This window comes from Coregonus clupeaformis, chromosome 17 (assembly GCF_020615455.1).
Source record: "Coregonus clupeaformis isolate EN_2021a chromosome 17, ASM2061545v1, whole genome shotgun sequence".
Classification (NCBI taxonomy): Eukaryota; Metazoa; Chordata; class Actinopteri; order Salmoniformes; family Salmonidae; genus Coregonus; species Coregonus clupeaformis.
In genome coordinates, this window is record NC_059208.1 from 38,048,204 (window position 1) to 38,063,626 (window position 15,423).

At 41.8% G+C, this 15,423-nt stretch overlaps 1 protein-coding gene across 1 annotated transcript; it reads right to left on the reverse strand.

Annotated features, from left to right (window-relative positions):
- Positions 1-239: 239 nt before the first annotated feature.
- LOC121585556 (sperm acrosome membrane-associated protein 4-like) lies at positions 240-5,102 on the reverse strand. Its single transcript, XM_041901877.2, has 3 exons — positions 4,992-5,102; positions 1,771-1,881; positions 240-1,040 (listed from the first exon to the last, which is right to left on the reverse strand). The coding sequence occupies exons 1-3, from the start codon at positions 5,041-5,043 to the stop codon at positions 799-801; spliced, it is 405 nt and encodes a 134-aa protein (XP_041757811.2). The 5' UTR covers positions 5,044-5,102; the 3' UTR covers positions 240-798.
- Positions 5,103-15,423: the final 10,321 nt, after the last annotated feature.

Here is a 15,423-nt window from a genome sequence, read left to right on the forward strand (position 1 = left end):
TAACTTTCCGTTAGGATACCTGCCGCCCACCGATATAGACTTTTAGTGATCTGGTGCAGTGAACAATTGACTTTGTGAATTTATTTCTTAGAGTTTTGAAACATTATTCATTTTGATTATCTGTTTTGATTTTTGTGCTAAGAGTTGTGAAAATGTACCACGTGAAAATTGCACCAAAGTGAGTGAAAAAATATGTATTACAAAACTTTTGAAAATTCAAAACAGCAAAAAACTAAAGATTCCTTTCTAGGATTTTCTTTATTTTCATTCCATAATATACGCACCACAGATGATTGTAGTAACTTAAGGATAAATAAATAAAAAAACACATGGAAGGTTTAAGAATTCAGTGTTACAGCTTCAACAATACACTGATCGACTTCCACAACAATAAGTATCTTAACATTCAGGAACAGAAACTGTGTGAAAACAAAGAGTGTCTTTAATGCATTCTGAGACGTGCTTCTCTCTGCAAAATTTGAGCTGATAACTGAAAAGCCCTTGACTATGGATACTCAGTGCATTACTCTGATGGGAGGCAAACAACTTGAGAGGACGATGTGACAGCATAGCATCAAAACATGAGAAAACCAAGTCAAGCCGGTTTAAACATGCAGTGTGAACGAAACAAACTGTTGTCAAGCCGGTTTAAGAAAACAGTAATTTCATGATGTATAGACAGACTAGGATTGATATTTATTTCAGGCTGGAGGATGTGAAGTCTTTATTTTCGATGTAGGGGCGGTCTTCTAGTTCTTCGGAATCAGAATCAGAATGTGTCTTCTAGTTGTTCTAATTCTAGTACAGCACGCTGCCCGACACGGAGGCCACCAGGGCGGCGCCGAGGGCTGCGGTGACAGAGAGCTTGGCAGAGGTTGCGCCGCTGATTGTGACTGGGTTGCACTTGTTGGTGGCGCAGCAGGTCTTGACGGTGGTGTAGGTGGCGCCCAGGAGGGTGGCGTTGGTGGTGGTGTTGCACATAGCACCCTCCAGACAGCCTTGGGTGTTGAAGCCTACGAAAGTAGTGAGGGAGGGGAAGGCTAGAGAGAGAGAGAGAAGATATGAGGGTTAGAATGATAATTAACCTGATGCTGTGTGTGTGTGTGTATGTGTGTGTGTGTGTGTTTGTGTAGGGCAGGGCAGGGATGGGCAACTGGTGAAATTGGCCCCCCTTTTGTAGGCTCGCTGATCAATTTCCAAAAACGGGGCTCCCGGTTTTTTTTGGAACTCAGTTGGGGTCTCAACTTACTGTTGAGTGTTAGAATAGTAGAGTACACAAGGTGTGACATTTTGTTGTGCATCTGCAGTTTTTTATCTTGTTATGTCAGTCACTCAATTAGCCATGTCAACTAACAATTTTTAGATTGGTAAGTTAGGGGCTATTCCCATTGATGAAAGTTTAAGGAGAGGCACCGGGACGATATTTTAATGTACATAAAACGTGCATAAGCTTTCAATTGACATTACATCCTTGCCTTACCTTTCGTTGTGGCTGGCAACGTGACATTCTTGCTCTGCAGCTCCAAACCGTAAATATCAGTTTACTTGTAGCCACTATCTAGTTAGCTCTAGTTTAGATCTAGTAATGGGAATTTCAGCTCTTTTTACTGACTCTGATCTTTTCGACTCATTTCGTTCATTTGAGTTAGTAGCACGTAGGATTCATGATTCAACAAGCCTCTCGTTCACATCTCGTTCATCACGCAGGACCCCTGTCGGCAAAGAATGAACTGGAAAATCGAAAAAGAGTCATGATTCTACAATACTTACTGGCTCTTCCAGTGAAGCAGCTACTTGTGTTGGTTGTGCAGACCTGATCAGCAGCATTTAGGCAAACGCCCACCATGCCCACATCGCATTTGTTACATGTCAGCGACTCCACTGAAACACACAGCGGTGGGTGGGGTTAGACAATCAGATCACATTGCTTCACACACAACACACAATGGCTGACCATTGTCTGGTCACTCAGAGAGAGAGAGAGAGGGGGCGAGAGAGAGAGTGAAAGTTGAAACTTCTGAGTGTAATGTTTACTGTTAATATTTATTGTTTATTTCACTTTTGTTTACTATCTACTTCCCTTGCTTTGGCAATGTTAACACACGTTTCCCATGCCAATAAAGCCCTTAAATTGAAATTGAATTGAGTGAGAGAGGAAACATGACACTGATTAAATGTTAATTGTTTGTTTCTGCTAGATACAGTGGGGAGAACAAGTATTTGATACACTGCCGGTTTTGCAGGTTTTCCTACTTACAAAGCATGTAGAGGTCTGTAATTTTTATCATAGGTACACTTCAACTGTGAGAGAAGGAATCTAAAACAAAAATCCAGAAAATCACATTGTATGATTTTTAAGTAATTAATTTGCATTTTATTGCATGACATAAGTATTTGATCACCTACCAACCAGTAAGAATTCCGGCTCTCACAGACCTGTTAGTTTTTCTTTAAGAAGCCCTCCTGTTCTCCACTCATTACCTGTATTAACTGCACCTGTTTGAACTCGTTACCTGGATAAAAGACACCTGTCCACACACTCAATCAAACAGACTCCAACATCTCCTCAATGGCCAAGACCAGAGAGCTGTGTAAGGACATCAGGGATGAAATTGTAGACCTGCACAAGGCTGGGATGGGCTACAGGACAATAGGCAAGCAGCTTGGTGAGAAGGCAACAACTGTTGGCGCAATTATTAGAAAATGGAAGAAGTTCAAGATGACGGTCAATCACCCTCGGTCTGGGGCTCCATGCAAGAGCTCACCTTGTGGGGCATCAATGATCATGAGGAAGGTGAGGGATCAGCCCAGAACTACACGGCAGGACCTGGTCAATGACCTGAAGAGAGCTGGGACCACAGTCTCAAAGAAAACCATTAGTAACACACTACGCTGTCATGGATTAAAATCCTGCAGCGCACGCAAGGTCCCCCTTCTCAAGCCAGCGCATGTCCAGGCCCGTCTGAAGTTTGCCAATGACCATCTGGATGATCCAGAGGAGGAATGGGAGACGGTCATGTGGTCTGATGAGACAAAAATAGAGCTTTTTGGTCTAAACTCCACTCGCCGTGTTTGGAGGAAGAAGAAGGATGAGTACAACCCCAAGAACACCATCCCAACCGTGAAGCATGGAGGTGGAAACATCATTCTTTGGGGATGCTTTTCTGCAAAGGGGACAGGACGACTGCACCGTATTGAGGGGGAGGATGGATGGGGCCATGTATCGCGAGATCTTGGCCAACAACCTCCTTCCCTCAGTAAGAGCATTGAAGATGGGTCCTGGCTGGGTCTTCCAGCATGACAACGACCCGAAACACACAGCCAGGACAACTAAGGAGTGGCTCCGTAAGAAGCATCTCAAGGTCCTGGAGTGGCCTAGCCAGTCTCCAGACCTGAACCCAATAGAACATCTTTGGAGGGAGCTGAAAGTCTGTATTGCCCAGCGACAGCCCCGAAACCTGAAGGATCTGGAGAAGGTCTGTATGGAGGAGTGGGCCAATATCCCTGCTGCAGTGTGTGCAAACCTGGTCAAGACCTACAGGAAACGTATGATCTCTGTAATTGCAAACAAAGGTTTCTGTACTAAATATTAAGTTCTGCTTTTCTGATGTATCAAATACTTATGTCATGCAATAAAATGCAAATTAATTACATAAAAATCATTCAATGTGATTTTCTGGATTTTTGTTTTAGATTCCGTCTCTCACAGTTGAAGTTTACCTATGATAAAAAATTACAGACCTCTACATGCTTTGTAAGTAGGAAAACCTGCAAAATCGGCAGTGTATCAAATACGTGTTCTCCCCACTGTACATAGATAAATATGCCAGTACAGAATAAACAGGGGGCATCTTTGTGTAAGGTTGTGTTTCATGACTGAAGACCTCAGATGATTTGATGTGTGGTCATAGACATCTGAGCACTTTGGACCACACGCTTGATTGGTGTGCTATATACTACCACAGCAGTACAGGTATGTGGCCTTTATCATACATAATAATTCAAATTAACTGAAATGGCATGCCATTACATCATAGACATTACATTAATCATACAGAACTGTACATCAGTATCATCACTGTTGTATCATCAGTCTCCCGAGTGGCGCAGTGGTCTAAGGCACTGCAGCACAGTGCTAGCTGTGCCACTAGAGATCCTGGTTCGAATCCAGGCTCTGTCGTAGCCGGCCGCGACCGGGAGACCCATGGGGCGGCGCGCAATTGGCCCAGCGTCGTCCAGGGTAGGGGAGGGAATGGCCGGCAGGGATGTAGCTCAGTTGATAGAGCATGGTGTTTGCAACGCCAGGGTTGTGGGTTCGTTTCCCACAGGGGGTATGAAAAAAAATAATACCGGTAATGTATGCACTGTAAGTCGCTCTGGATAAGAGCGTCTGCTAAATGACTAAAATGTAAATGTAAAATGTTGTCTACTACATAATTCTCTGTTGGATTGTGAATGAAGCACCCTGACCAAATGTTAACTCCTACAGAGTACGTCTCTACAAAGTTTCTGTAGCAATTTCTCTGACCAATTAGTCAATTAACAATCACGTAGCAGTGTATTCAAAAGCATGGGGAAAGTGCTGTCTACCTTCTACACCCACTCCCTGCCATCTCCATGCTGTTGAATGCACTGCTAGCTGATGTTTACGGTTTCCACTAGCATTGCTACATGCTTTAAAAAATACTAGCCAGGAGATGCTGGACATTTCTACATAACCATCCTACAAACTCAATAAAAACATTACAAATGAAACGACAACCCGAAATCGAAAGTAAACACACAAAAAGTGCCTCTAATAAAGTAAACTATCCCTTTCAACTGAATAGAACTGACACATCAAAATACCTATGAATGAGAATTGTTGAAGGAACAAACCTGTAGCTAAATTGACCCTGTCATGATAATAATTTAAATCAAATATTGTCAAAGCAAATCGCATCCTCAGTTTTGTTTGTGAGCGAGTGGCATTGATTATTAATTAGACTCACCCAGCATAAAAGATGCAACAACTGCAAGGATTCCAAAAACAATTTTGTTCATCTTGACGGAAGTGTTTAGCAAAACCAACAGCTCCTTGTTGACGGTGACAAAAGACTGGTAAAGCCTGGGTCATAGACCTGGGATTTTATACTGTCAGAGTTGGGTTGAGGGCGAAAGGAGGAGGGGGAAAAGGGAGTTCAACTGGTCTTCTGTCTTTTGACCAAGTATGAAACAGGTTTCCCTCAAGAAATTCCCTGTATTCAGCGCCATCCATCATTCCTTCAATTCTGACCAGTTTCCCAGTCCCTGCCGATGAAAAACATCCCCACAGCATAATGCTGCCACCACCATGCTTCACTGTGGGGATGGTGTTCTCGGGGAGATGAGAGGTGTTGGGTTTGCGCCAGACATAGCATTTTCCTTGATGGCCAAAAAGCTCAATTTTAGTTTCATCTGACCAGGGTACCTTCTTCCATATGTTTGGGGAGTCTCCCACATGGCTTTTGGTGAACACCAAACGTGTTTGCTTATTTTTTTCTTTAAGCAATGGCTTTTTTCTGGCCACTCTTCCGTAAACCCAGCTCTGTGGAGTGTATGGCTTAAAGTGGTCCTATGGACAGATACTCCAATCTCCGCTGTGGAGCTTTGCAGCTCCTTCGGGGTTATCTTTAGTCTCTTTGTTGCCTCTCTGATTAATGCCCTTCTTGCCTGGTCCGTGAGTTTTGGTGTGCGGCCCTCTCTTGGCAGGTTTGTTGTGGTGCCATATTCTTTCCATTTTTTTATAATGGATTTAATGGTGCTCTGTGGGATAATTAAAGTTTCTGATATTTTTTTATAACCAAACCCTGATCTGTACTTCTCCACAACTTTGTCCCTGACCTGTTTGGAGAGCTCCTTGGTCTTCATGGTGCCGCTTGCTTGGTGGTGCCCCTTGCTTAGTGGTGTTGCAGACTCTGTGGCCTTTCAGAACAGGTGTATATATACTGAGATCATGTGACAGATCATGTGACACTTAGATTGCACACAGGTGGACTTTATTTTTTTATTTTTGTTTTTCTTGTATATATTTGTTGCTTTAGGTTACATGTCTTATTTTTCAACAACAATCAGTGCAGTACCTGTATGTTGGAATTGAATAATACAAAATAAGTTAAAACAAATAACTCTTCAAGTTTGTTGTTGATCATTGCTAGACAATTTCAGTCAAAACTGTAACTTTTAGGCTATTGTCCTGCTGAAAGGTGAATTTGCATTGCAAGCGCGCCACGGACATTGTTGTCACCATAAAACCAGGAAGGTGAATCATTCTAATAAAAAAATTTGTAAAGAAAATGTTACGAAAAACAAGCAATTCTAAATAAATAAATACATGTAAAATGTAATGATATCATAAAATTGCCAGGAAAAAAAAGACACGCATTGCTGTTGAACCAGCCTTCGTTATAGTAGGCCTAAGGAAGGGCTTGGGTTTTGAACATATGAAACGGAAAACAAGCAAATTTGACAGGTTACAGGCCTAACTTCTAAATACGAGGTTCACCGGTATTCACCAAGGTTTTCATCTCTCGTTTCATGATGGGCATGGACACGTAGCCTACATCATGGAGGGAGTTTTACGGACGTCCAAAATGGGACCTGCATGGCTAAAATAATGTGGGCCTGCCTATAATGCATAGATAAAAAGGGAATGTCAGCTCACTGTTTTACTCCTCTCAAACGTTTTAATAATTATTTTAATAAAGCTTTGGTGATTTAAAGATTTATTTCCAAGTGGTCTCAGGAGCCAAACCCTTTATCGAAATTCTTGACTACTTCGCGATTGCATTGGGTAGACCAAAAAAACAGCCTTCATTTGAGAGGAGGGGAGGCTATGCTTGTTTTTTTATCACTTAAAAATAAATGGGGGGAAAAAACATGAAAGTCTGTATTTTGCCATTGCATGAGGCTTGGTCTTCACGGATTCAGTAGGCTATTAAACAAACACTCAAACAAGCAAGATTTGTCTTATTTCTGTAGATATATATGGATGATTTATAAAGCCAGGCACATTTAACAGTTAGGCTATTGATTATAGACCTAATTCAGTTGGAGTTTCCTCTCTCCTCAATTTTCTTAGACAATTAGGCTAAGGCTGTTTCCTCATAAGGGCTGTTTCCTCATCTCTGCTGCTGCTGCCTGCGCCACATTGTTCTCAATCCCAATATGCTGGTTAACTTTGCTATTATACACATAGCAACATAGGGAAAGGCACACTGACGATTATGTTTCAGAACCGCAGACAGCGACCGAATCCAACGCGGGAGAAAGCGCATTTGTTATAAAATAGTATTCCATTTATTAGTGTTGCACCATTATCTTTACAGAATATAACGAAAGGTCGCTGGTTCTAATCCCCGAGCCAACTAGGTGAAAAATCTGTCGATGTGCCCTTGAGCAAGGCACTTAACCCTAATTGCTCATGTAAGTCGCTCTGGATAAGAGCGTCTGCTAAATGACTAAAAATAAATAATAAATAAATATACCATTTCAGTATCATATGTCTTCGAGTGATGGACTGTGCCATCCCCGTGGCCTCTGCAATGGATTAAACCACGGCGACATGCGCGAATCTGACTGGTGTCTTGTCCACCATGAAGAAGAAAAACAATAGCTTACTGCTTGACTAAAGAAATCTCGGTGGACCAACATCCTATCGACCAGTCGACTAAATGGGTTCAGCCTTAATTCCCTTACAAAAATAAAGTTTGTGGCAAATTTGAAGCAAACTACATAGTGTGCAACAAAATGTTGCCAGAAGTTTGCAAATGTTTGCAACTACTGGTGAATACATGTGTTATTCTCAAATGTAGCCCATACATTCATTCTTTGTAACAGATCTTTCATTGCTTTAAACTAGTAGCTATCTCATCTCATGTTCCTTCTCTCTTTCTAGAAGCCATCAGTTACAAGGCAACAATACAGATTGAGGCCTTCAATCAAACTGAGGACAGAGAAATGTGTGCACCAGACAGGTCAAGGCTTCTTGCCTGCATGGCTTTGAGATGTGAGTTACACAAAAAAAAATGCTGGGTTGTTTGGATGACCCAATTTCTGGGTTGCAGGCATTGGGTCAATAGTTGGGTATTTTTTTGTAAAAACAGCAATGTTGGGTTGTTGGTACTGGGTTATTAAGGTTTGGTTATGGATATTTGACCCAGCCAGTGGGTTAATTCTCCTGCCACTAGCGCATGAAGTCCATCAGAACGTGAGCGAGTGTCGAGAAGTGGCAACTTCCAAGTCTTCTAGTGCTACTGAGTGACTGACTGAGTGCAAAACGGCTAACGTTATTTAGACAGAAGGGTGTTTTGGCTGACTGAAAACAGTAGCTAAGTAACAAACGTTACGAATGTGATGGTCATCCAGGTTAAATGGGTTGTCCTATCATAATTGGGTAGCTAGCTATCGTTAGCTTGAGCATTAGCTAACGACCGTTAGCTAGCTAGCCTCTTCTGTGCTAATATCTCTGGCCGTGGTAACATTAGCTAGCTAATGTTAGCCTCGCGACCACGCTCGCAACTCTAGCTTACTGGAGTGTTGTTGAGGAATATAGATAAATGTAAGGTTTTTGTCTACGTTTGGCTAGCTAGCTAACTATGTCAGTGTCTGTAATGGGAGCTAAGCTAAATGTACAATTTTTGTCGACATTTGGCTGGCTAGCTAGCTAGCTATGTCATTGTCTGTAACGGCAGCCAGCTAAAGTTAGCTAGCTAGCTAAGTCTGATACTTCTTCTGGACTGTGTCGGACACGGTTACACTCGTTAGCTGGCTATCTAAGTTACCATACCTAGATTTTACTTATTTTCCATCTGGGTTAATTTAACCAAGCTATTTGGCAGGCTTATCTCATTCTTGCATGGTGATTGGTTGAGTTAGCTAGCGTTACTGTAGCTAACTACTGGTTTTCAATGGTTTCTGACAGTGGTAGCTTAAGCCGGACTTGTGAAGTTGAGGAGGATGGATGCAAATTCTGTTAGCTACCTAACGTTAGTTTACCTTTACATTTGATGTAGCCAAGTTAGTATAGCTAGCTAGCAGTGGCGGTCGGTGCCATTTAAGATGAGGGAGGATGATTATTTTGTTTATGAACATGGCCTTATTTCTATTACAGCATATTAGATGACTGTCATTCATATTCCATTCAGCCAGCTCAATGTAACATCAATAGGTTGAGGCTACTACATGAAACTCAAATATTCCCTGTACCCATCATGAGGTTGCTAAAACTTCTAGCTGATGTAGGGTGTAATCATTAGTCCAACAGTTGCAAACAATATTTTTTATTGGACAAATTCAGGTATGTTTATCCCCGTTTAGTTTGCTTAGGTTTAAGAAAAGTTTTTGAACAGAATCGGCGGCAGTAAATACACTCATGATCACACGCAAACACAGTTCACTTTCATACCACACACATACAAACAGCTCGTTGTATATATAATTATTCTCGCATCTATCTATGCGCTCTCCTCCTCTCACCTTTTCCTTTCGCTTGTGGACTTCAGTGCACAACACATCAGCTGTCTATGACCAGGAGAAAAAAACCATTCCAAGCCAAACCTTCATATCATGATTGCTAACCGCTTCACACAGCCTACATTGTTGTCACGTCATAGTCAACATAGCTACTAGAACTAACCCGCTACAATCATGCAGTACAGTGTAGTCAGCAGCAATCCGTTTAGCAGTTACTGTTACGCGGAGTGGAACAGGGGAACCCAAGAGCAGACTCAGACGAGGAGACTGGGATGAGGTAACCAAGGTATTTATTGAACACAGGGGGAAGATGGAGTGCAGGTCAGGGGAAACTGCTGGAACCCAGGTGCGGAGGCTGAGGCTGGAACAAGTGGGGTTGAGACAGGGTGAGCAGGTCCAGAGGGGAATCCAAGGGAGTAGTAGAGTGGGGAATCCACATTAAGAATCTCCAATCCAAAGTTAAATCTAGAATCGGTTTCCTATTTCGCAACAAAGCCTCCTTCACTCATGCTGCCAAACATGCCCTCGTAAAACTGACTATCCTACCGATCCTTGACTTCGGCGATGTCATTTACAAAATAGCCTCCAACACTCTACTCAGCAAATTGGATGTAGTCTATCACAGTGCCATCCGTTTTGTCTCCAAAGCCCCATATAATACCCACCACTGTGACCTGTACGCTCTTGTTGGCTGGTCCTCACTACATATTCGTCGCCAAACCCACTGGCTCCAGGCCATCTATAAATCACTGCTAGGCAAATCCCCGCCTTATCTTAGCTCATTGGTCACCATAGCAACACCCACCCGTAGTCTGCGCTCCAGCGGGTATATCTCACTGGTCACCCCCAAAGCCAACACCTCCTTTGGCCACAATTCCTTCCAGTTCTCTGCTGCCAATGACTGGAACAAATTGCAAAAATCTCTGAAGCTGGAGACACTTATCTCCCTCACTAACTTTAAGCATCAGTTGTCAGAGCACCTTACTGATCACTGCACCTGTACACAGCCCATCTGAAATTAGCCCGCCCAACTACCTCATCCCTATATTGTAATTTATTTTGCTCATTTGTACCCCAGTATCTCTATTTGCACATCATCTCTTGCACATCTATCATTCCAGTGTTAATACTAATTGTAATTATTTTGCACTATAGCCTATTTTATTGCCTTACCTCCATAACTTGCTAAATTTGCACACACTGTATATATATGTATTTCTGTTGTATTTTTTGACTTTGTTTTGTTTTACCCCATATGTAACTCTGTGTTGTTGTTTTTATCGCACTGCTTTGCTTTATCTTGGCCAGGTCGCAGTTGTAAATGAGAACTTGTTCTCAACTGGTTTACCTGGTTAAATAAAGGTGAAATAAAAAAAATAAAAAAAAATAAAAAAATCCAGGACAGAGTAGCAGGATGACGAGACGTGGGACTGGAGACAGGGACCGGAGTCAGAGCGGGCAGAATGAGCAGAGATTACGATCTGGCAGTGTGGAAGTGGCAGGACTGAGTATTTGTAGAGGTCTTGATTATGGAACAGGTTGCAGCTGGTGGGGATCTGCTCTGACTCCAGAGGGAGAGAGTACTGGGGGAGTGGCGGCAGGTCAAGGAGACACAGGATGAGCAGTAGAGGGCGTTGCAGGAGCAGATGTGACATTTACACCGGGGGACCCCAGTGGCAATTACATTTATAAAACCAAAAGCTTACCTTGACTTGGAAGAGTTCCAGTGTTGGATAGCCATAGTCAGCTAGCTAACATAGCATCCCTCTCTGTTTGAGGCAGGTATTTGAGTAGGCTAAACTAGCTAGCTGCATTTGACAATAGCTAAGTAAGTGAAAGTTAAACAAAATATACTACGAAATATAGCTTGCTCTCTCTCTCTCTTGCTTCTCCTTAATTTTGTAAGAAATTAATTTAAAAACTGTTCAACTATTGTCTTTCTCTCTCTTTGAGTCAACTACTCACCACATTTTATACACTGCAGTGCTATCTAGCTGTAGCTTATGCTTTCAGTACTAGATTCATTCTCTGATCCTTTGATTGGGTGGACAAGGTGTCAGTTCATGCTGCAAGAGCTCTGATAGGTTGGAGGACGTCCTCCGGAAGTTGTCATAATTACTGTGTAAGTCTATGGAAGTGGGTGAGAACCACGAGCTTTCTAGGTTTTATATTAAAGTCAATGTACCCATAGGAGGACATAAGCTAGCTGACCTCCGGCTACCCATGGTAGTACTCTACAGAGTGCTGTTGAGGCTACTGTAGACCTTCATTGCAAAACAGTGTATTTTAATCAATTATTTGGTGACGTGAATATATTTAGTATAGTTCTATCTAAAAAATATAACTTTTTTAATGTTTCACTTTTTATTTTTCTGACATTTACTGAAGAGGATGGTCCTCCCCTACCTCCTCTGAGGAGCCTTCACTGCTAGCTAGCAATGTTTCTAACATCTTTTTATTTCTGTACTTAAATGCAGAGGTCAAGGCCAATGGACAGCTTTGTAAAGGATACGCTGAATGAGTATAATCTGGCCTTTTTGATTCCAAAGTTTGAGGGTTAGTAAAATGGATACATTCCTTTTTGAGAGTGAGGGGACAGAGCTTGGGGGGGACGACACAACACCACACCACACACACACACACACACATTTTCATTGATCCTGTGCAAAACAGCGTCTACATCTTCCACATTGTCATCGATAACCAATAGTACAACCTTAATAGAAACTTAACTTCATCAGAGCTTCATAGCACCATGAAGCAACTTTGGGACTAGATACATTACCTGCAGAGGAGGCTGGTGGGAGGAGCTATAGGAGGACGAGCTCATTGTAATGTCTGAAATGGAATAAATGAAATGGTATCGAAAACATCAAACATATGGAAACCACGCTTGACTCCATTCCATTTATTCCATTCCAGCCATTACAATGAGCCCATCCTCCTGTAGTACCTCCCACCAACCTCCTCTGATTACATGCACAGTTATAGATAGTCTGGCCTTCATTTTACCATACTTTCTTTATTGGTCATTTACACAGATATTCTGTCACAGTCACAAACCTGACACACAACACAGGCTGGGAGCAGCTCATGGGCACTTAGGGGTAAAGAGACATTCTAGCTGGTAACTCACTGACTGCCGGATCACTCCCTGCAGATTTCCCCACAGGCAGCTAGGGGTTCGAACCGATATCCCGACGGTTGTCGGCCTGCCTTTCTAATCTCTAAGCTACTGACGCCCCTATTCGTTTAGCTCTTTCCTCACTCCCTTGCCTTTGTTCAACCATTTGACCTGGCTTATCAACCCATCCCTCCTCAAAGTATGTAATTTAGAAATGTGGGTGAAACTGTCCCTTTTTCTACCCCATAGCGGTTAAGCCTAGCGGTTAAGAGCGTTGGGCCAGTAACCAAAAGGTCCCTGATTTGAATCCCAGAGCCAGCAAGGTGGAAAAATCTGCCGTTCTGCTTTTGAGTAAGGCAGTTAACCCCCAACAACAACCGCTCCCTGGGAGCCGAAGACGTGGATGTCGATTGAGGCAGCCCCTCGCACCTCTCTGATTCAGAGGGGTTGGGTTAAATGCGGAAGACACATTTCGGTTGAATGCCTTCAGTTTTGCAACTGACTAGGTACCCCCTTTCCCTTTAGCAGCGAAGGAGATAGACCATGAAACGTTCTTGTTTTGACTATAGCCTAAAGAAGAACATAAAAGACTTACACGCAGTGAGTATTCTGTAAACACCACCTTTTTTCTACACGAGGGTAGGTCCTCGGGACACACGTGAATACATAGGACTCTGGACACACCAAGCGACACACCAAGGTTGAGCAGTAACCGGGTCTTGACAGGTACATGTTGAAAGATTTGTTGTGTATTTTGAAAACTGATTGTTAAAAGGAATTTATAATTAATTGAATACTTTGTGCTCACAACAGAGTCAAATGTGAGAGGGCAGCCCAGATGACCAAGTAGTTGAAGACCAACATCTGGCCGGCAAACCAAGTTGCGGAGTACATAAAGGACATTGCGATCCAGAGGGCTCAGTGGGCCAGACAGAATGGGGCTAAGACAGCAGAGCTAGGCCGAAAGTATCCCACCGTGTCTGCTGGATGCTCCAGCCATGGTGGTTTACATTTTTTACAAAAACGTAATCCACCTGACTCACAGCGCAGGGAGAGCTATGACCAACGTTCCCTCAATTTCTTTGAGCAAATTTCAAGTCTGCTGAGCGCAAACTTCGAGTTGTGAAAACTCTGTGTAACTTCCTGCGCGGGTTTACTGGGAACACTGAGGCTGTACCCGCTTTAATTTACTGTTTTAAAAAAGTAGGCTACTGTGGCTATTTAATCATAATGTAGGCCTACCAGAGTGGCCTACCATAAAATAACGATGGAGAAAATGCATCACAACATTTTAACATGGAAGTAGCAGTTCTATCTTTCAGCCTACAGTTGCAGCCAATGTGTGGTGTTCAATGTAGGCCTACATTCCATGATACTTTTGAAAATAACATGCAGGGCTTGACATTGATCCGTTTATCCAGTTGTCCTTCAGACAAGGAGGTTTGATGCAAGAAACCACTTTACAAAATAAAATGCATTATTGTTGCCATACCATTATTACAGAGAATCAGACAAATTATGCTACCCTCTGCCTTTTTTTTTTTTTTTTTTTTTTTTTTTTTTGGGGGATGGATCAGCTTAATATTGCAGATAGATTGTATCTTCTATCAATGTAATTGTCTGCATCACTTCCAATCCCCCATGTTTTTTTTATTTTTTATATATATATTCCCCTTTATTACTTTTCAACCCCACCATCCTTTCCCTACTTGGAGTAAATTAGTGAACAACAACGCCCAGGCCTCTACTTCCGGTCTATACTTACTATCTACACCTTATGGACAGAGTTAATTTTACAATAATTCTATATCTATATATATATATATATATATATTTATTTATTTATTTATTTTTTTGCTCCTGAACTTCTTCTACTCTCAACCTCTCCGATCATTTTCATGATGTCCATCCGGTTTGCTTCTAAATGCCATATCTTTCTAACTGTGCTCTTTCCCAAAAGCTCCCAACACACAACCTATATACTTATTATGGACACAGTATGCTTACATTATTAGCTATCTTTGTTATTATTTGTTGTTATTTGTTATTAGTCCCATCCTTCAACTCTATTCAATACCTCCCATCTATCTCTTAACACCATCCATATAGGATTTCTATTTGCCATATATATTTCAACCATACTGTGATGTTTTACAAAAGTTCTGAACCTTTCTATTCTCATTGCTTCTACAGATTGTGAATTAAAAATAAACATTTTTGCTAAAAGTATTATTATATTATTGATTGATTGACTATGACTTTTCAGATCACCCAGTAATGCTATCTGCAAGGTTAGTTCCAGGTAAATATTGCAATCCTTTAGCCATCCCTGGACCTGTGTCCAAAAACAAGCTACAAATGGACAGAACCAAAACAAATGATCTAATGATTCTATCTCTTCACAGCAAAATCTGCAGAGCTGGGAAGATTGTATCCCCATATAAATAACATTCTATTGGTAGCAAGAATTTTATATAATAATTTAAATTGAAAGATTCTAATTTTTGAATCCGGTGTCGTTTTGCGTGTCAGTTCATAAACACTATGCCATGGGATCGGTACGTCAAAGATCTCTTCCCAACTATTTTGCAATCTATATGGGACTGCTGTCAATCCTTTGGTCCTTAAGTGAAACTGATATACTTTTTATTTATCACAGTTTTCCTTAACCAATTATGTTCTTTAATGCAAGGCCGACAGACAAGTTCCTTACTTTCTCCCCCTTCAACTTTCCTCTTCCACTTTTGCGGTAAGGCTGCAATTATTTGGTTGTAATTTTGGGTAGAGCAGACATTTCCATATGTTTT